The sequence below is a fragment of the Tenrec ecaudatus genome, chromosome 4 (assembly GCF_050624435.1).
Source record: "Tenrec ecaudatus isolate mTenEca1 chromosome 4, mTenEca1.hap1, whole genome shotgun sequence".
In the NCBI taxonomy this organism is placed as follows: domain Eukaryota; kingdom Metazoa; phylum Chordata; class Mammalia; order Afrosoricida; family Tenrecidae; genus Tenrec; species Tenrec ecaudatus.
The window spans coordinates 191,797,148-191,820,194 of NC_134533.1; the positions used below are offsets into that span (position 1 = coordinate 191,797,148).

General features: G+C 41.0%; 1 protein-coding gene across 1 annotated transcript in view; it reads right to left on the reverse strand.

Annotated features, from left to right (window-relative positions):
- KCNH8 (potassium voltage-gated channel subfamily H member 8) overlaps nt 1–23,047 on the reverse strand; it is a 422,222-nt gene that overhangs the window by 88,200 nt on the left and 310,975 nt on the right. Inside the window, exon 8 of the mRNA XM_075548953.1 lies at nt 6,871–7,068. Within this exon, the coding sequence (XP_075405068.1) occupies nt 6,871–7,068 (198 nt within the window). The remainder of the gene's footprint in view (nt 1–6,870; nt 7,069–23,047) is intronic.

The window sequence follows — 23,047 nt, forward strand, 5'->3', positions numbered from 1 at the left end:
AGACAAGAACTCTATCGGCTGACATGACCAGTGCCAGTGCAGGAGAGGACAAGGTATTCCAGGGCCTCTCAAATGCATGGCGTCATCGTGTTTTTAAATAGCCATTCTTGTCAGTGTAAAGTAGTCTCTAATTGTGGTTTTAATATGCATGCGTCTGATGAATATCATGTTAGCGCTGTTCAAAATGCTTCGTGTCTATTTGGGTTTTGGAAATCCATCTTTGAAGCGTCTTTCCAAGTGTTTTTTTGTCCCTAATTTGAGTTGTTTGCATTTTTTCACATTGACTTGTAAACGATCTTTTCATATACGCTGAATCTACTTTGAAAATATTTCCTCCCTTTTCATGTCTTGCTTTTGCACACTCTTAATGATGTCTTCTGAAAAACAAAAGGTCTGAATTGTAATGTCGTTAAGTTTATCAGTCTTTTTCCTTGTGGCGTGGTCTTTTTGGGTTGTGCTCAGGAAACGTTGTCACCTCCAAGTTGATGAAGATGTTCTCCTTTTTAGTATTTTATTTGAGGTGTTTTATTCTATTTTCTTTCACATTGAGATGAAGATCTATCTGAAATCAATTTTAATGAGCAGTTTTAAAAACAATTTTTAATCAGTAGATTGGGAGCTCTTACTGATAGGACATACCATGGCTCAATCATCTCAAGAAGTGCTGTACAATGGCTACCACCATCAGTTTCAAAACACTTTCTTCTTGAACTCTTGGAGATCAGTTCCCTTTAAAAAAGCAGTTTTAAAAGTGGTCAAGGCAGTTGAGGATAGGACCAGCATTTCCTTTTTCTATTCTGATGTCGCCGAGGTGAACCTATTATGTTAGGGTCAGGTTTCAAACTCTTCTCTATTATATTGGCTTATTTATATACAGTTGAGGCAGTTTCATGCTTCCTTAATGACTGTACTTTTATAATCCATCGAGATTCCTGTGGAACACACTTTCCACTTCGTTCCTCTTCCACATTGCTCTGACTAGTTTCAATCCTAGGCATCTCCTAGGCTATACTTTAGAAATAGCTTGTCAATATCAAACACACACACAGAGGACTATGAGAATTTTTATTGCAATTATGTTACTTTTTAGAATAATTTGCATACCACTGACATCTTAGCTATACATAGTCTTACATTATATGAAGGAGCATCAAGACATTGTAGAAAAATGGACTAAAAAATTAATGGATTTTTTCCCAAAATTTTTTGAGGCCCTCCTCATCTCTACATTCAATATCCAAGGTCATTTTGCAAATTTCCTCACTAATATCTTGTTCTCTTCTGCGTAGAAACAAATAAATCCTGTATATTTGATATTTTTATTCCTTCTTATAATTATTTTTCTAATTATTGTCAGTATATAGAAATATAATTGGTTTGGGGCATATTGATTTTGTATCCAGTAACCTTCTATGATTAATTTATTAACTGAAGTTTTAAGTTTACACCTTTGCTTTGGATTTTTTTGTTTTTACATTGATTTGTCTTGGTATAGAATTTTTCTCTCAATATCTTTGTTTCAAAGTGATACACATATTTCCCTATATTCATATATGGTTGTGTATACTTCCTAATTACAGATACTTATCATGAGGTAGCCCTGGTGGCACAGTAATTACGCATTAGACTTCAATCCACAAAGTCAGCAGTTCAAAACCACCAGCTGTTCTATGGGGTAAAGATGAGGCTGTCTATTCCCATAAAGCGTCATAGACTAAGAAACTCACAGGGGCAGTTTTACCTTGTCCTCCAAGGTTGCTATGAGTCAAGAATTGATTCAATGGCAGTGAGTTGTCAGGAAGCTTAGAAGCCCTAGTGACATAATGGTTAAGCGCTAAGCTGTTATTTTTTTTATTTTTTTCTAAGCTGTTAGTAATAAAAGGTTGGCAGCTCGAATCCACCTGCAGCTGTGCAGAAGAAAGATATGGTAGCACGCTTCTGCGATGATTTACAGTCTTGGAAACCCTATCAGTCCTGTCTACTTGTCCTATGTGGTCACTATAAGTTGAAATCAAATCGATGGCAATGGTTTTGATTTGGGATTGGAGATAGAAACTGGATTTGATTTGGAACTGGGAAGTTAAATGAAGGCCAGATGACGAAACCTGAAGCACTTGTCTAAAACCAGCAGTGACTTAAGTCATTTACTAGCTTACTTCATCCGGGTTCACTCAGCACTTCTCACATCTTCCGCCGTACCTAGCTTGCAGGAAGCCTTGCCATTGATAATGATCTGGGGTTTGGGAAGCCCTAACCCCATTTATTATCCCAACTGCCTACGTTGTAGTCCATCTGGTGTCCCCGCCATGAGAGTTACGCCAGTCTTGCGTGGGCCTTCCTAATATGGTTCGCTAGGCTTGAGCCATGGTAATGAACATCCAGACCCGCTGCTGGGAAGTCAATTGTGACTCGTATCTGGCAGAGAGGAACCGCCCCTTGAGCTTCCAGGGCTGTACTTTTTTACAGAACCAGGCAGCTCTATGTTTCTCCCATGGAGAGGCGGGCAGAGGGAAGCCCTGACCTTTCAGTGTGCAGCTTACGGCTTAACCCACTATACCTCCACAGCACCTTTCCATGGTCCTAGTCATGGCACTTTCTTGTTCACAATAATTTCTGAACTATGTACTGACATGAATGAATAAAAATCAGCTTATTGTATGTAGTATGATTGTAGCAGAAGTTTGCAAGATTTCAGTGGAAAATTTACACTCTGAAATATTATTCATGTGCACATTGGGGCATCTCACATTATTATGGGGAATCAACACCAGGGGACTTCAAGTTCATGGGAAAAATCAAAATAGCTTTTAATTCCATTTTTCTACAACTTTTTTGAAGCTCTCTCATATGATAAGTGTTGTGGGGACCAAATATAGTAAGTTTTCAATATGTGTGAGCTCTTATAATTAGTGCCTAAAGTCATGCAAGTAGCTAGTTAATTAGAAACATTAAAATGGAGACATTGTTTCTTCTAGGCTAGGGTGATTTTTTAACAATATAGTAGAGTGATTCCCTACAAACACAAGTATGAGACATTTTCACTAACAGAGTCAAGTAATTCATATGCCATTTGAGCATCTGAAAGTTTCCTAATTACTATTCAAATCATAGAAATGCTCTAGTGATACCTATGAATGAGCATTGGGTTTCACATCAGAAAAAAAAGTTTCTTAGTAAACATTTAATAAACGCACAACATTATCAGATTATTCCTTACACTTGCTTGGCCTTGTGACCCAGATAGCTTTGATTTTCAGTGAAAAGCAGAAATATCGTTTGTGCCCTGATTTCTGATTTCTGACCCCCTCCCAATATAGTCCGCATAGCAAGAGAGAACGATCTCAGATGTCTAGCAGGTTCTTCAGCTATCAGCTTTGTAGGTTTAAGGCATGTGCACATGAGCATTTCCCAAAATGCCCATCAAGAGTAGAAGAATCATGGATCGAGATGAACTGATTATAGACTGTGTTTATTTGTAAAACCTGGTTGTTGTTTTTTTTGCTAGACTAAAACACTGGCTATGCTGGACAGAGGCAATTATAGAAGTCATAATACTGAGTATAAACAGACACATGGGGTCTGGCACATTGGAGCTCTTTAGAAAATGAGAATTCCTCTTCCATCTCCCTAGGCTGTTACTGCTTCCCTTCAGCTGAGAGCCTGTTAAAAGTGCTGCAGTCCCAGCTTGCTGCTTCAGCAACTCTGCCACACCACTCTCTTCCTGTCCCAGGAAACTCCCCTGGCCCTTGTTCCTCCCCACATCTCAGCGTGGCACTCAAGAATGTACAACTTAGCCGTGTGAAAACTTTCCACAGAAATACAGTCTCACTCCTCCTCCCTAGACCAGAAGCTTCGTGAGGGAAGATCTGCTTCGATGCTCTTGTGATTTTTATTTATGTGCTGGGTGACTCACGGAACGAAATCTCTCCTCCTCACATCAAACCTCCCGTCCCAGGAAGTCTTTCGGAGGCACCTCTATTGGAAGGTTCAACATTCTAAGCAAATCTGGGATTAAGACCATTTGGAAACATGATGAAATCGATTCTGGGAGAAGAAATAGGGAAAACAATGCCAATACAACCGTGGTCTAGAGGAATGTTTACTTGATTCAAGCTGACATCCACATTTCCTACTACTCTAAGACATCGGTCTGACAATTCCACAAGTTTCCATTTATGAAGTTACAAGGAGGAAAACCTAATTGAAACTCATGGAACTCACTAACAGTAGGTAACCATGAAAAGACAACACACCTATTTAAAAAATAGGCAAATGACTTGGACTGACACTTCTCCAATGAAGAGAGTCAAAGGTCAACTAACACACACAAAGATGCTAATTACCAGGAGCCATCATCAAGCCAAGTTAAATCAAACCCATTGAGATGCACAGCTACCTAATAGGGAAGATTGGAGCTGCCCTCCAAGGTTTCCAGGTAGGATGATTTGGGGAAGCAGCTGCCATTTTTGCTTCACAGCAGAGCAGCTAGGCGGCTCAAACTTCTGACCAGCCGAGGGCAAGGATGGAAGGATACAGGAACCCTGATTCACCACTGGCAAGACTATATTACTGTCTAACCCTGTGGAAAACAGCTCGAAGCTTCCTCAAAAAATTGTTAAAAAAAAAGCTGCAAAAATGATCCAGCAATCCTAGGAACCTAAAATTAGGGACACAGGCAAACATATTCACCCCAATGTTCATTGTAGCTCTATTTACATTATTAAGAAGATGGGTTGAGGGGGATAAATGTCCCTTAGCTGAAAAATAAACAAAATGTAGTATGTTCATACAATGGAATATGACTAAGCTTTTAAACTATGAAGCTATGACCCGTTCTACAACACAAATGAAGCTTGAAGATATTAGATTGAGTGAAATAAGTCAAGCATGAGATGAAAAAATACTGTATGTTCTTATATTAAATGACACCAGTGGTTACGAGTGGTGGAAGTGGGTAGAGAGAATCGTTTTATGAGAAATGCTGAATGTCTGTTTCTGGTGATGGGAAAAGTGGCATAGAATAAATCTAATACACAATTTCATTACCGCAAAAACTGATAACACTAAGCAGTTGTAAAGACGTGAAAAAGCGTGGCTTTTCTCTCCATGCCTTTGTGACTCTCGCCAAATGATTAAGTGGGACCACACGAATAATGTGTAGCACTACTAGAGGTCAATTTTTCCAGGCACTGGGCATACGGGGTCATCTCAAAATCAGATAGAAAGAGCCCATGACCATCAATAAGGACGTGCCACCAACAGAGCATGGGGAAGATCCCGGTCTGAAGCGATGGAGGGAGCCAATGCACGAGAGGCCGTAACACCAAGGTCATGGTATAAAGCAGAGGAGCCACGCGGAGATGATCAGATAAAGCAGAGGAGCATCACCCAGATTGTGAGGCAGAGCAAAGAGTTTCCTGCTCCAGATAGCATGGCTGAGGATTGAAGACCATCAAGAGACATTACTACTACCTGAGAAGAGGCTCTGCTGTGGGCAAAAGACTGTATCCATGTTGCTTCCTGATCCTCACTGGTGGCAACCTGTTGACTTCCCTCACAGGACACCATAATCCTGAGTATTCTCTCTGAGTTCTGCATGGCCATTTCCAAGGATTATTGAATCCAGCAAAGAAGTCAGGTGCCGTGGGAAGAAGAGATGGTTTCAGATAGGTACAGCAGGACAGAAGGCGGAGGTACACCTGATCTCTGCCTGTGGCAATCAGCCTTGAGTTGGTGTGGAGTTGGATTCTCCTTCTAAGGAAGCCAGAAGAGGTCAGATGTAGCCTCCACATCATTTTTCCTTGTTGTACACTAGAAGAATTTAAAAGGGGGAGGGGTCTAAATGGTAGATAAAATTGGTACAAAGCTTGCAACAAAAATAGCAGCAAAAAAGAAAGGTTGTAGGAATGATCATCCCTTACCTACAAACAAATACCTCATGGAATTCGCTTTGATTCCAGAGTTTGTGGTGATGGTACAGTGCACCTGTCAGTCAATTTTAACAGTGTTTTAAGAGATGCTAGTTTTCTCCTTATTCAGGTCTTAAAAGTTTGTAAGTTGTCAGCCAAGATAGCAAGAGACAAGGAAGAAACCAGTGATCCCGAGGAGGAAGTGGCTGCAGGTCTAATCGCCTCTGTGAGCGACTGCTTCCTTTACCAGGAGATCCCAGAGCCCCTAATCAAACAACTGGTCTTGATCACATGGAGGGAAAAAGAGGCCTGGGCTTCAAACTCTTATTGGCAACCAGATTTACTGGACACATGGAGACTGGAGCGATGGCTGAATATATGGAAAGAAGTCATCCTTAAACAACAAGTGAACTCAACACATAGCGTCTTTCTTGAGCATTACACACGCGTAAAGAATTACGTGATACGGACATGACTCTACAGCCTAGAGGGGAACTTCACAGGCAAAGCCTATGAGCTGACGGATCGACGGGGGTGAAGCAAGAGGAACGGAGGTAGAGAGACTGGTGGTGTCATGCGAAGGATGTCACCACCCCCACTGACTTCTGCGTGTGCAAACTGGACACAAGTTGTACAGTTCAATGGATATATTTTTATTAAAAAAATTTTGTTTTGACAAATGGTGCCTGCTTGTTTTTTCCAAAATGAACCGTTACATAAATGGTTCTTACTCACGTGTCCAGAAAAATTGGAAGATGTGATGTGACAGATTTGACTTTGTAATCAATATGTATATTAAAATAGTTACGGCTGATTCCCCAATGAGTGCTCTAGAATCCTTCTGTACAAACCAAGTTCTCTCTATCATGCCTCGGGATAGGAAAAAAACAAAACAAAGAGAGAACAGCGACCGACTGGCAGACCCTGGTCCTTCGCTCGGAAGAAAGGAAGATGTTCTCACCACCAATCAGCATGGTGCAGATGGAGAAGATCTTTTCGGCATCCGTATTAGCAGAGACATTGCCAAAGCCCACACTGGTGAGGCTGCTGAGGGTGAAATACAGCGCGGCGATGTAGGCACTGCGGATGGACGGGCCCCCCGACGTATTGTTTCCAGAGTATGGAGACTCCAGGCGCTTCCCCAGCTCGTGCAGCCAACCTGCAGTGAACGAGAGGATGGGCGTTTAAGACAAGCTGTCACGTTTTAGGACTAGCACAAGGAGGCAATCAATTAGGGATGCGAGAATTCGCTTGGGGTGGGGGAAAGAGGAGAGTTAAATGGGAACCAAAAGCAAGACATTAGATCGCACTGTTCTATAAAAGCAAAACATCCCCTTTAGCAAGTTGCTTTCTGTGAAACACAGCAGAGGAATGCGCCTGGAGCACGGCCTGGTGTCCAGGGTTAAGCTGTTGACCCCAAATGCAAGAAGTGCAGAGAGGGAAACAGAGATTGCTGCACTCAGTTTCCGTGCTGGACGTTTCGCTAATCAATCAATCAAGTTGATTGGTAAGTGAAATTTTAAGAAACAAAGGGCTTGATTAGATATGGTAAAATCAGCCCATCATTTGATCTCCCTTCTACGCCATTTAAATTTGTCCTAGTTTTCAACATGTTCTGCTTTCTTTGGAATTTAGGCTTTTATCTGTTTTACTTTGTTAATTTATTGTGTTGTTGCTTGTCTTTCTTTTACTGTTTATCTTTATATGTAATCCAAAATAATGAAATCTATAGAGACAGTGACTGGATTAGTGGTTCCTTGGGGTGATGTCAGGGAAGTTGGAGGGAAACGGGGAGCTAATGACAATGAGTACAAGAATGAAGAAAATATTGATTGTACAACTTCAATATTTGATTGAAAATTGACTACAAAATTTTCAAAAATTGATTGTACAACTCTTTGATTGATGGGATTGAACTATTGAATTGTATGTTATGTGAATTATATGCCAATAAAACTGTTGAAAAATAGATTCCGGACTCCAGACAGGTGAGATGAGTTTGATTTCCCTCCTGCTATCTTTCCCTTGTCTATGCTATTGGACTGCTGGTATCCAGTGGCCTTTCAAGTTTCAGGTCATGTGACCATCTTGAGGAATCATTCTCTGCAGAGTCATTCACATTTGGCAGGAGAGTGGAAAAGTTGCTGAACAAAATGATATTTCTCTGAGAATCGGGTGTCCTCTATAACTGCTATTATACGGTTGGATGTTGTTGCTGTGTGCTGTCCAGTTGATTCTAACTCATACCAAACGTACCATGACATAATCGAGCTACCACAATGTGACATCTGAGGGATAGACCGCCTGTGGATGTCCTGTGGGTTCTAACCATGACTCTTAGTTAGCAGCCAAGTGCTTAAGGGTGTGGGTGCGTCAGAACTTATAAAATCAAATGCTTTCCATATGCAGCTTATCATATGTCCAATCACACAGGAATAAAATTTAAAGAGAGCTATATTAATAAATATGGAAAATAATAAAATAGGACTGAAGTGGAAATGGAATGCAAGGAGCCTTCAAAATCTTTTTGGGAAACCATTTGCCTTTAAAATGCTTTTATTGTGAAATTTAATCTTTCTCTTATGCTCCCTCATTCTATTTTACAAAACACTATGACAATGCAGCTTAATCTACTAAAGTTCAGAGGATATTTTTATTAATGGATATTCTTCATCGACCACTACTTTTCATGAACATTTCACTTAATGGGTGCCCATGAAGAAATGAAAGCTCATTACACTTAAGTAGTCATAATACTGTCATTCTCAACTAAGGTTATAGACTGTGGAACCATGCTAGGTAATTAAAATGTAAATTTAGAACAGCTGGGAGTTCTTTGAGACCAAGGAGAAATGCTTAGTGGCAAGTGTTATGCCTTATTCATCCCGTGTCTCAATTGTTAGTGTTCATCCGAAACAGCTAGAGCGCTTGTTAAACAAAGACTCGTGGCTTCTAACTCTGGTGACTGTGGTCCAGGAGATGAGGATGTTACTGGGAAGAAGAGAGGAGACTTCTTAAAAGAGCATAATGCTCAGAGAAGAAACTCTTTTGGGTTGGTAGACTCTAGACCAGCGGTTCTCAACCTGTGGGTCTCGACACCTTTGGGGGTCGAGCGACCCTTTCACAGGGGTCACCTAACACCATTGGAAAACACATATTTCTGGTAGATTTAGGAACTGAGACACCACTCCTCAATCTGTCTCCAGACGAGTCTGCCCACATGCAGCTAATATGCCCACACAGGAGTACCTGGTATGAAGACTGTTGCCTATGTTATACTATGCTTCAAGACAAAATTTCATTTATTTGTCATTAGAAATAAATATTTCAAAACATCTAATTACACACTGTTTTGTGATTCATCACTATGCTTTAATTATGTTCAATTTATTGCAATGAAAATATATCTTGCATATCATATATTTACATTATGATTCATAACAGTAGCAAAATGACAGTGATGAAGTAGCAATGAAAATAATTTTATGGTTGGGGGGTCACCACAACATGAGTGAAATGTATGAAAGGGTCATAGCATTAGGAAGGTTGAGAACCACTGTTTAGACAGTATTTTTGGTATAAGGTTTCAATATTGTTTGAGGGTAAGAGTTTTAGGAATTCTTCCATTCTCCATGCTTGGCTTCTATCAGATTTTATATTGTGTTTTGCATTTTCCCCATTTTCTAGCAGGATTATTTTATATAGAGCATTTGATCAAAATGTTCCATTCTAATAGCTAGGCACCATTCAGATTCCTGGTCTTCTGGCAAAAGAGGGAGTTGTCCATGGAGGCAATTAGCCAGATATCCATTTCCTCTTCCTATTTGTCTTTCCTTCTTCCTCTGGTGTTCCAGGTCAATAGAAAAAAAGCATTGTACAGCCACGTGCTAGCTTCGAAATGTCAGGCACTCTGCAAGGCACCAGGAAGTCGCACGGAGTATTCAATGCCTTTCTGGAGACACGCGTTCAGAAAGCATTGCCCAGCTTTCACTTCACACTGGTTGCATCAGAATTTCTGGTGAGCGTCCAGGGGTTTTTATTTTTGGCATTGGTACATTTTTAAAGTTCCCCAGGGACATTTATAGTGAGCTAGAATTGAGAAAACTATTTTAGACTATATCTAAGACCTGACAATCGTGAGATTGACTAAATGCTATGTTATAAAAATAAAAAAAGCATTATAATGAATTTTGCAAAACCCTGGATTTAGGAAGCCAAAAAGGAAGAACATACGTAGCATTTCTCCATCTGCAAGAACTGAAGCAAAATTCAAGTCTCAAGCAGCAATATTGACAGTTTCTATGGGCAAATATTGACTGATGCCAGGGACATCCAAAGATGATGAAATACACACAGAGAGAGAGGGCGCCAAACAGAACCAGTTAACGCTCAACTATTTCAAGAGGTAGTATGGGATGAAAAAAGAAGCCCAAGATTCACCGAAGACATTCGTGGAAAGATGAGGATCCGGGAATTTATGGAATCCCCATGAAAATGTTTCAAAAAACGGGTTCAGTACTGACAGCACTCACTAATCTATGTCACCAACTTTGGAAGACAGCAGACTGGATGAGATTCAGATTTGTGACCACAGTAATGCAAGGTCATTCAAGAGACGCAGATACTCTCAAACAATATACTTATTCTCATGTGTCAGTGAATGTTCGCTGAGGATAATTTTAACATGTTGTAGCCATCCATCGGCAGGGAGCTCAAGCTGAATTCTGAAGAGTGCTTGGAAGAGGGCCGCCATTGCTGAGGTCAGATGGACCTTTGCTCAAAGCAAAGTTGTGCATTTGTGTTTTATTGCCTATGCAAAGGCATTCAACTATAGATCTTAAAAAAGACAGACAATGTCAAAGAATGGGAAATCCCGAACAATGAACTATGCTCATGAGGAATATGTACACAGACCCCAAGGCTTTCATGCGAACAGAACCAAAGGATGCTGATTCGTTTAAAATCAGGAAAGGTATTGGTTAGTGAGGATCTTCAGCATGTTTAGTCATCGTGTATGCTGAGCAAAGAATTTAATAAACTGGAGTACATGAAAAAGACCAGGGCAGTAGGGCCCCTGGTAGGATCATTAACAGCTTTCCACACGTAGACACTTCTACCACCTTGCTTGCTGAAGTGAGGCGGACTGGATGCACATCCTGATGATCCAGGACTGCATGCAGCCTTCAGTATGGATTGCAACTCAACATAACAAACAAACAGCAATTCTCACAACTAGATTAGTAGACAGCTTCATAACAAACAGAAAAAAGAGTAAAGTTGCTAAGGATTGTATTTTCCTTGGATCTGCAGTCAATACTCCAGGAAGCAGTAGTCAAGACACCATACTGCCGGAGACCTCCTTAAAGTGTTAATGAGCAAGGATAAGGCTTGAGGAAGACAACATGCACGCTTGATCCAAGTCATGCTGATTTTCATTGCCTCCCATGTCTGAAAAAGCTGCACAATGAGCAGGGAAGCCCTCAGAAGATTGATGGTACATTGGGAGGATGACTCTGGTGAAGAATCTTGAAAGTGTCACGGACGGCCAAAAGCACAAACAATGATATCTGGACTGAAGTACAGCCAAGGTGCTTCTAAGAAGCAAGATGTGTAGAACGTTGTCTCCAGTGCTTTAGCTCTGTTAGCAGAAGAAACCAGTCCCTGGAAAAGGGCATTGTGGTTGGTGATCCAGAGGGTCAGCCAAGACGAGGCTCCCCGAGGAGCTGGACTGACAACGGCAGGCCTTTAAAACCACCAGCCTCTCTGTGGGAGACAGATGATACTTTCTACTTCACTCTAGAGCCACAATCTCGGAGAGCCACACAGGCTGTTCTACCCTGTCCTGCCAGGTGTCTAGGAGACAGAGTTGACCCCATAGTAGTCAGGGACCTCAATGCTGACTAACTCTCGGCAGGCATGACAGATCTATCATGGCCATGTGCGGTCATCCTGATTGATGTCTGCTATACATTGAAGTATGTGTCCTTCCAAAACATATGCTGTGAAGCCTAACATCTATGACCTTGGTTATAATCTTATTTGGGAATGGGTTTTGTCATGACGTTAATGACACAGGGTTAATACTGGAGTTTTTAGAGGCATGAAAGAGACTACTCAAGACAGCAGAGGCGACAAGGTATAAAACAGATGCCAAGACAAATGGAAATCTTCAAAGGACCAGGACGGAGAATCTTAAGAGACAAAGACTTTTCTCCAGAGTCCTTACCTGGAACCAGACTCTGAATTTAGAGTTCTAGGCCCCTAAACTGTAAGAATATACCGTATATATTCGAAAAAAGCTGACCCTAATATCAGCCAAGGCACCTAATTTTACCACAAAACTGCATTAAAAATGTGCAGAAAAACTCAGCTTATACACGCGTATATACGGCACATCTCTGCTTGTTTACGCTGGCCATTTGTGGCATGTCTGTTATAACAGCACTAGCTAATGACAGCGACCACGCAAAGACGGGGGAGTACATCCCTCCTTGGGACTTGGAATCTGCACTTTGGAACCTTCTTCATCCTATTAGTCTGTCTGGATTCTTTCAGTTACAATTCTTTGGCGGTCACTATGGTGTACTGTGATTTCTCTGAGCTGTTGCAGTGAATGAAGCCACAGAAGAAGTGAGAACTAGCAGATGTTGGCAGCAGGAATGAAAGTAAACTTCTAACTTGTGAGCGCCCACCTAGGTCCAGGTATCCATGGGTAAGAGACATTCTCCTGGGCAGCTGGTCTGAACGAAGGTATCCTTCTAATGTGTGAGCTCCGATCCAACTCTGGGTGGGCAGGATTAGGGGGAGAGTGCGACTTGGGTGATGAAAATGGAATTGTAGCAAGTTTAGGACTAGAGCAACACCCATATATTTGGAACTGAACTTATTCTGACGCTTACCACGCAGATAGCAACATCGGCGGTACTTTCCCACCGTGAAGCCTGCTTAACACTTGCTTGCACTGCACCGTAGGAAGAAAGTCCAGACTTCTGGGTAAAAATCAGAAAGCAAAGATAATATCTGCATTTTTTTGCTGAGAAATGCTTTGATGTATATTTGAAGCATTTTCATGTATGGAAAACAATGAGATGAGTGGCAGATGGTCTGATAATTTTTTAGACATCTTTCACATTATTCTCCGAAAGATGTCATACCATCCCTGCTTGACGAAGGAGCGATTAGGTGGGCTTGTTTTCCTGTCTCAAATCCGTCCTTCTAGATAATTATAGGAACGTATGAATAGGTGCAAAATGTCACTTTGCCCAGAGAGCAAATATTGCATGACCTCATTTTGGTTTTAATTAATGCATCGGAAGAAAATAAATAAATAAAATGGCCGCTGCTTCCTGGTTGAATCAGTTACACACAATTATATCATGAATGAACAACTAGATCCATCTGTTGATCTTGAATTTAATTAAATCATTCATTTAGTTATGGAAACCAGTTTTCTCACTAAAACAGAAAAGTGAGCAGCCCACCAATATATTTACTCTTTCAACCAAACAACATCAACACAAATAAGCATTCTCTGAACCAATGTGAATTTTATATAATTTGACGTCCCGAATAAAATAGGGTACAGGTTGGTGTGAAGCCAGCTGTATTTCCCTTCGATGTCTGTTCCTCACAGCTGTGTGAGGCAGTGTATCGCATCAGTGGTTCAGGGAGCAAGCACAGATGAACAATGGATTGACTTTTGCTGATTGCCCTTCTTTACTTTAGCCGAGTGTTCTATTTTTAACAGAAGCATCACTAGAGATGAAAAAGATAACACACACACACACACACACACACACACACACACACACACACACCCAGTAACATGCAAAGGAGGTGACACCTACAAATCCAGGACTCGCTACGCGGGCGAAATAAATCTGTTTCACAGAACAGCTTGCCTGCGATGCAAGCACATGCTCTACTGTAACGAGACAGCATTTCACTGTACTGCACGAAAGAAGCCAGTTAACCCATTTAGGATCCGGACTTTTTGTATGCCAGAGAAACTTCCAGAGGCTGTCCTAGAACAGTCTGCTTCTGCTCCATTCCCGTCCCGCCTTAAGGACATTTTGAGGGAAAAATGAATATACAGCACAAACTATAATCTAAACGCATTATGTACACTACCATAGCAAAACAACCACTCATGAAACGGACTAGATGAATAAAAAGTGCAGATTTGTGAAGTATAAGCAATTTATTCAAAATAAAATTAGTATTAGTAATCATATTTAGAAAAACTTATAATTTACATGATTATTTTATACAATTATTCTCCACTGAACACCTATTAGAGGGATAGTATTTTGCTTAGCTGTGTAATTTTGTCTAAATGGTAGCTTCTTATTATCCTACTCCTTAAATTTCTTACAGTAATACACTTTCACTAATTACATCTGTACCTTCACAAATGGTACAGGTGTGACTTGATTCGTACAGCAGGCGACTTCATGAAAAGTTTCGCCTCTATCAGCATTTGGCAAATTAAAATGTACTTAAGGTGCACTGTAAGGAATGGCATAGTGGTTACAGGTTGGACTGCTAAGCGCAAGGTCCACAGTTTGAAACCACCAACTGCTCCCCTGGAGAAAGTAGGGTTTTTCTTTTCCCATAAAGGGTGACGTTTTCAGAAACTCCCTGGGCAGTTCTACCCTGTCCTATAGGACCACTCTGAGTTGGCTTGACTCAATGGCAGTGAGGGAATGAGTGGTTAGGAATATCCCAATCCAAATCCACTACCACGGAGTCTGTTCTGACTCGTAGCAAACCTAGATAGCGGTTCTGAGGCTACAAACTTTACCAGAGCAGAGAGCCTCATCTTCTTCCCAGAGAGGGACTCGTGGTTTCGAACCTCCACCTTTTCAGTTAGCAGTCACACATTTACCCAACAGCGCCATGCGGGCTCTCTAGATAAAGAATAGCAACATGCTCTTTATTGAAACTCTAGTATAAATGTTTCTGATTATGTAAATGCACTTCAGAAATAAGAAAACTACTCAGTATAACATAAGCTTGTTAGGTAAGATTTTGAAATATGTTGATGATGGTGATGATGATAGGGACGTGTACTTGTATGGAGACAGATCGGCGTGTGCCTATCCCTGCCTTATGTAATTGAAATTGGTGTTCTTTTGTATTTCCTATGACTGATCCATGTTGTACTGGGACTGAGCTAGAAGAATGTGGCCTTATCACGAGGATGGCACTTAGTTAACCTTGACCCGAGTACCTCTGTTTTCCAGACCAGACTAGAGCTCTGCAGCTTGCATCTCACTTATATGCACCAGCACTCTGAAGAAGACACAATTGCATCTCCCTATGAAACACACACAGTTACCCATGTCTTGTTCGTTTTATTTAGTGTCATAATTACTTTGAAAGCATCTAACTGTTTAAAATATTTTTTTACAAAGTGGAGCTCTCAGAGATTAGATGATTTGTTCAAAAGGGGTTACGTAAAGGTTTTAACTGAGGTCCAAGAGCTGTGAGAGCCAGAATTCTTGACTCTTTGTCCCAGTGCTTCTAAGGCACATTTACAAGCGAGGCACCGGTCTTTAGTGTGTGTGTGTGTGTGTGTGTGTGTGTTGTGATGGTACACATCCATGTTGAGGAAAACAAGCAGTCACAGGTGAGATTCACCAGAAGCCAACCTTAAATCAAGCATCCCTTTATAAGTACTGAAGTTTAAGAGATGGAAGCTGTTTTGGATTGAATTGTGTCCCCTGCCCAATCATGTCTTGAACTCCTTAATTCTATATCTGAGGGTGTAATACTATTTGAAAAGATTTTTCTTTGTTATGGATCATGCTGCTAAAGTGGAATGCATTCTAAATCGAATAACTTCTGAGCTATTACTAAAAAAAGATCATTCATAGAAGTAAGACAAGTGGGGAAGATCCAAACAATGTTAGGATCACTAACAAACAGAGGTAAGCCAGGGCTACTGTGATGTAGTCAATTAATATGGCTCTTTGGGCCTTGGTTGACGAGGTGCTGTATTATCATCCTGGATTCTGGGACTATGGCTATTCTCCCATTTTAGAGGGACTTCTCCGCCATGCTAACAAACATTATTGGGGTGGGATTGAGCCTTAGCCTGAAAGGATAGGAACCAAGTGAGCAGTGGGTCTCCTGGGTCCATGGCAACAGAGGCCAAGACTGACAGGCTGAGGACTGGAAAGAGACTTGGCTGCTGGCTGAGGAGAGGTGTTGCTGTGGACCAAGGATTGTACCCTTACTGTTCACTGATCCTGACTTGCAATGACCTATTAATGTCCTTAACACACTCCTATAATTGTGAGAACTGACGGTGAGTTCCGTGTGGCCATTACAAGAAAGCAAACTCAGCAGAGAAGTCGGGTCCCTTGGGAGAAGAGGTAGTCTCTGAACAGGTGACGAAAGGTGGAGGGTGGAGGCATGTCCGACATCTGCCTCCTGGCAATAGGGACGCCAGAGGAGGGCAGACATGGCCTCCCCGTCCTTGATGTTTTTCCCAATTGCTTTCAGAATGTGGGATTCCTCTGTCTTTTTATCCTGACCTTTTACATTACCAAGCATGATGCTCATTTTCAGGGACTGATCTCTTCTGATAACATGACCAAAGTGCTTGAGACAAAGCTTCACAATCCTTATTTCTAAGGATCCTTCTGGCTATACTTCTTCCATAACTATGGGTCTGTTCCCATGGGATGAGAGGGTAGCTGTCTTCCAAATTTCATGGCTTAGATGGATAAGTTCTTCCAGTGATGCGTCAGTTTATCCCAATATTCTAATTGGTATTCCATACATTCCTGGAGACCTGGTTTACATCAATGTCTTCTGTCAAGTCTGGATTTTCTCCTTCAACACTACGGCTTTGTGATCACAGACTGCATCCTGAAGGGTTGAACTTTGGCCAATTGGTTTTGGTACAGTGACCATGTATTCTATCTTCTTGTGAAGTGGCCTGCATCATTCACTATTTTACCCATCGAGTCCTTCAATCCTTCAACCCGAAGTGCTTGAATTTCTTCTTCAGTTCTTTCAGCTTCACATGTGTTGAGTGTTCTTTATTTTTTTCCGTTCTCCAGGGTTTTGCATATTTCATTATATTACTTCACTCTGCCGTCTCCAGCTGTCCTTTGAAGATTTTTGTTCAGATCTTTTACTTGGTAATTTTTTTCCCCAACCACTATAACTTTTCCACATTTAAGAACATGTTTTAGAGTGTCTTCTTACATCCACGATGATCTTTTGTCTCCCTCTCTTTTTAACGTCCTTCCTATTGCTTCATGCATGATGCTCTTTTATGTCACCCTTCAACAACTGATCTGGCCTTCCCTCATTAGTGTCAAATCTATTCTTAGATGGTCTCTAAAATTAAGGTGAGGTACACTCAACTTTGTATTTTAGCTCTTGCGGCTTTGTCTTAATTTTCTTTAGATTCTGCTTGAGTTTTCATCTATGTAACTGATCATCTATGTCACAGTAGGTCCCAGGCCTTGTTTTGTTTGATGAAAGTTGAACTGTTCCACTTTCTTTTCCCACAACTGTAGTCTGTTTGATGGATGTGTATTTCATCTGTCGAGTTCTATCTCTTTATAAACACGATAGCCTTCTCCAGGGACAAATCTCTCCTGATAGATGTGCAAAGCACACGAGGCCAAACCTTGGCATCCTCACCTTCAAAGAGCATTCCTTACCAAAGGTGACGTTGTTAAGTAAGACGCTTTTGCTAGAATTTATGATCCTGTGAATTACTCTTTCTTTCTTTTTTTAATTGTGTACCATAAGCAAATATTGATGGAAGAAAGATGTAAGCCACATTTTTTATGTATGTAGCATTTCTGCTCTATTTCTACTTCTGAATGATATCTTGGAGCAAGAAATGTTTATGCTGCTGTTAGATTTATCAACAAACATCTGAACCACTTGCCCTAAAACAGAAAATTCTCCAGAGTCTAATTAAAGTTTAAAAATCTCTATAGTAATTAATATTAATTACTAAAATCTAGCATTTTTCTTAAAGAGTGATCACGTTACAGCCCAAAATACACCAGAAAAGATTAAAAGTGTGAAACAATCTAAAACCAATTTGAGTAGCTACTGTACGTTTTCTGATTGTAACCAAGAAGTAGAATTGGCCATCTGTTTCCAGTCAACTGGATAATACACCACAAAACACAAAAATATACCAGAAAAGATTGAAAGTGTGAAACAATCTAAAATCAATTTGAGTAACTACTGTAGGGTTTTCTGATTGTAACCAAGAAGAAGTAGAATTGGCCATCTGTTTCCAGTCAACTGGGGCACTTCCGAATGCCTCCCAAATCTCAGCTAAAAATAGACGAAACTGTACCAAAGATTAAGCTCCTGGCTTAGTTCAGGCAGAACATATAGTATAAACTGTTTGTATTTAGCCTTCTTACATAAAGAACATACCATTCAAAATGCTTTCATATCTGTGTCCAAAATGAATCCTGTTGGTGTCTGCCCTGGCTCTCAAGGTGTGTGGGACATGAATTTATGACCAAGCCAAGCGCATCGATGAAGGGGCCCTGCAGACAACAAGGTTAAGCATGGGGCCGCTAAGGAAATATTTGGGATTGGGACCGACCCAGAGGCCCCGCAGCAAAAAGATCTTAATCGAAAACATTTATCGCCAGCACTTGAACACGAGCAAAAACCTCATTCAGGAAGATAATAGGGGGAAATGGACTGAGCTTACTCGTGTAGAAGCCAAGTTTTTCAGCATATTTTAAATGCAGTTTTTGTAGTAAAATTAGGTGCCTCCGCTGATATTCAGGTCGGCTTATACTCGAGTATATGCAATAAATGAATTTATGTTACTCATATTTTGCGTAGAAATCTGAGGTAAAAAATCATGTGATGTACTGAGCAAAATGGTTCATTTTAAAAATCTGTTCTTAGCTCAACTCATTGCCATAGAATTGACATCAATTCATAACTATCCAATAGGACAGAGTAGAAACACCCCTTTTGGTTTCCCACACTGTCACTCTCTATGAGAGTAGAAAGCCTCATTTTTCTCCCGAGGAGTGGTTAGTGGTTTTGAACTGAGGACCTTGTGGACATCAGTCCAACGTGTCAGTAGAGCTCCTTTTAAATCTGTTAGTTATTTATATATTAAGGTATAATTCTGCTTTCTTCCCTGAATTTCCATTATGTGTTCATATTTCTTTCAAAGGCTCAGAATTGGGACAAAACTAAACACAAAACACAACAAACACTCATTGTAATTGTGCCAGTCCTGACTCTCACAGCAACCAGCTAGGACATAGAACTGGCCCATAGCGTTTACAAGGCTACGATCTTTACATAAGCAGGTTGCTGAGGGGACCTGGGTTTGAACTGCTGGCCTTTTGGCTAGCAGTCCAGCACTTAACCAAGCGTTGCTCAAATTTGTAAACTATTTCCCAACTGTTTTTAGCAGCACCGTACCCATCATTTCACCGGAAAGGATTGACCTTTGACATTTACTGAAAAAGGAACCCGGGTGTCTCAGGTTTGCAGAAATCATTTCTTCCAAAAGTCTGAGAGAGGAATAAGTTTTCTAATAATAATAATAATAACAACTACCTCTACAATAAGTTACATATGTAATTTGCTATAATGTTAGATATAAATTTTCTCCATTAGAGTTTTCTGATTTTACTTGCCTCTCACTGGTTTTGGGACCAACTTTGGTTCAATTTCTAGGGAATGACGTGAGTCTCAAAACTGACCACCAACTTTGAGATGGTAGTCTTTTGTTCTCTCTCAGCAAAAAGTTGATTCTGACTCACTTATGTAGCAATGTACTTAAAAACAGGTTACTAACTTTGTTTGATAGCTTGATAGAGGGGGAGATACAGTAAGGAGTGGGAGTTTGCATGAACATTCCAAAATAAGCCTTTAGCCGGGGGTGGCTGGTGGATTGAACTTGAAGTAAACACAGGGCAATGGCATTGCATCAGAGAGATCTAAAGGTGAGAATGGGAATTAAAAAAAAAAGTGAATAGCTTGAATTCATGGAGGGAAAGAAACACAGGAGCACAATGAAGGGAAACATGTCTACAGAGAGATGGATCCGACCAAGGCAGAGCAGCCATGCCTGTCAATGGGAAGGCAAGTAATACAGAATGGAGAAATGGTTAAGAACGTTTTCTTTAAGCCTTTTTCACGTCCTAGCTAAGTTACTTGTCCTGTGATTCAGTTTCCTTTTTTTTAAAGCAAGCAAGCAAACAAACATAAAAGCAAAGACCATCGTAAATAGCAAGTTGTTGGGGGACCAAGTGACATGTTTCACGTGAAGTGCTCAGAAGAAGCTCTGTCACAGGCATTCAACAAAAATCATCATTACTGCTACTATTGTTCTAAAGAAACAAGTTATTTAAACTTAAAATTGGACTGTCATGTAAGATTCTTTATTACTGAAAACCTGGATTAGTACCACATCATTCTCATCAGGCCACATTCCGGCAGACAATAAAGCCCCATCAAGTTTTGAAATCCAGAACCTGGCATCATCTTGCTTGGACATGCCATCCTCCCCAGTAAGGTCCCGAAGCCATTGCGTGGGCAGGACACAGGAACAGAATATTTGGGCACGTCAATGTGCTTTGCTCTTGCTGGACTCATTATGTTAAAACTAGAATGCTATAATATTGTTGTTTGCATATTTGTAATTCCACTCACTACCATCAAGTCGATGCGAACTCCTGATGACCATAGAGGACATGGTAGAACTGCTGCTGTATGCTACCAAGACTGCAATTCTTCATGGGAGTGGAATGCCCGGTCCTTTTTCCTTGGGGCATTTTGAACCGCTGACCTGTGGGTAGCAGCCCAATTCTACATATGTGTGCCTAGAGATGCTCATTGATCACTGAGGGTGCTATGTTACCTATCAGAGAACTTAATCCCATTCCATGTCACTGTATCTATTTTCTAATGGAAATATCCTGTGCTGTCTTACTTCTGTTTACTGCCACGACTAAGCAGGATGTAGGCTGTCTGGAGACCTTTGTGCATTGTTATTTCGAGCATGGAAACTTTTCCTGAGATTTCCTCCCTCTTCTCCCGGAAGCCCCAGCCGTTAGACAAAAGACAGTTAGCAGGAATAGATATAGCTCTTCCAAAGTTTGAGTTCTATAAGAGCTTTTCGGAACCACTGCCTGAACTCTCAAGAACTTCCCAATGCTTCATTTTCCAGGAATAGAACTCTCTGGTTACCCTCTTGTGGACTTGGAGAGATTTAAAATAGGTCAGGCCTACGCTGTGGAGAAAATAAAAGACCTCACAGATTTTTTTTATCATAACCCACTTTCCTGTGTAATTTTTGAATCTTATTAAATATCATGGGGAAACTGAGCACCTAGAACCATCTTTTGACTATTTTATTTGATTTCATTAGGCATTTGTCTTCTACTTTTATGCACACACACGACCCCACTGTCTTCGAGTTGAGACCGACCCAATGGCAGCTCGATAGGACAGTAGAACTGTCCATTGGGTTTCCAAGGCGATAAACCTTTACAAAAGCAAACTTCCTCATCTTTTCCTCAGAGACCATGGGACAGGCTAGAACCGCTGACCTTCTGACTGACAGCCAGATGCTTTAACCACTGTGCACTAGAGCCCCTTACTCTCTGGAAACACATGGTGACCATAATGCCTTTTCAATAGATTTAAATCAATGGAAATGGGGGGGGGGTGGCGGCGTTGTAAGTAATTTGGAATTTTGCTGGTACACAGAAGCTGATTTAACAGACATTCTAATCAAAGTACATTATATAGTTCTAAATATGTAAATCTAATTAGAATTGATGTGCTTCTGTCCAATCCCTTAAATAGCCTTCCTGGCTCAACTTCCTTGGATGCTACAGTCCTCCTTCCCCCTTTCACATCAATACTTATATTTAGTCTCTAGGCAACAGCCCATTGGTGAACATTGAGGTCTTTTGACACTTGTGGTCTCTCTCTCTCTCTCTCTCTCTCTCTCTCTCTCTCTCTCATACACACACACACACACACACACACACACACACACACACACACCCCATCCAGCAAAACCCTGGGTAAGTCTGAAACACCAATTCAAGGCCAAGGGGACGAGCAATGGAGTCTGGAACTCAGGGACCTCTGGATAATGTACAGCAGGGAGAATCAAGGTCCAGGGCAGTGGGAGCGGGACAGAGAAGCAGGGCCAAAATATAAGAGGAAAGGGAACATTGTCACGGGGGCTAAAAAACCAACAAACAAACAAACAACAATTTGTTATAAAAATTGGCAAGAGTGAGTAGGAGAGCAAAAAAAATCCTCCAAACCAACAACTCATGTTAAGAAACAACATTACAGTCCAGCATGGTCAGCCTCTACTTGGTCTGCTCATGAAGGTAAAGAGAATGCAGAGTTCACCCAGTGTGACCTTCACTCTAGTATCTGACAGTCAATCACATAACAACCGGTCTCTGACCAGTTCGAGTAAAATAAAATTTCCCTCAAACCATGAAGCTGTCATATCCCCTCTTTGTTTTATTTATTTTTAATCATTTCATTTGGGGCTCATACAACTCTTATCACAGTCCACATATTCATCCATTGTGTGTCAAGCACATTTGTACATTTGTTGCCCTCATCATTCTCAAAACATTTGCTTTCTACTTGAGCCCTTGGTATTCGCTCCTCATTTTCTCCTTCCTCCCCGATCCCTGATGAACCCTTGATAATTTATAAATTATTTTGTCTATCTTACACTGTATGATGTCTCCCCTCACCCACTTTTCTGTTGCCCATCCCCCAGATCCTTGTAATCTGTTTCCCCTTTCTACCCCACCTTCCATCTATTCTCCAGGTATTACCACTCTCAGCACTGGTCCTAAAAGGATCATCTGTCCTGGATTCCCTGTTTTTCTAGTTCCTATATGTACCAGTGTACAACCTCTGGTCTAGCCGGATTTTTAAGGCAGAATTGGGATCATGATAGTGAGGGCAGGGGAGGTGGTAGGGAGGAAGGATTTAAGAACCAAAGGAAAGTTGTATGTTTCATCATTGCTACGCGCTGCACCCTGACTGGCTTGTCTCTTCCCCGATACCCTTCTGTGAGGGGATGTCCAGTTGCTTACAGATGGGCTTTGGGTAGAAGATGGACATTG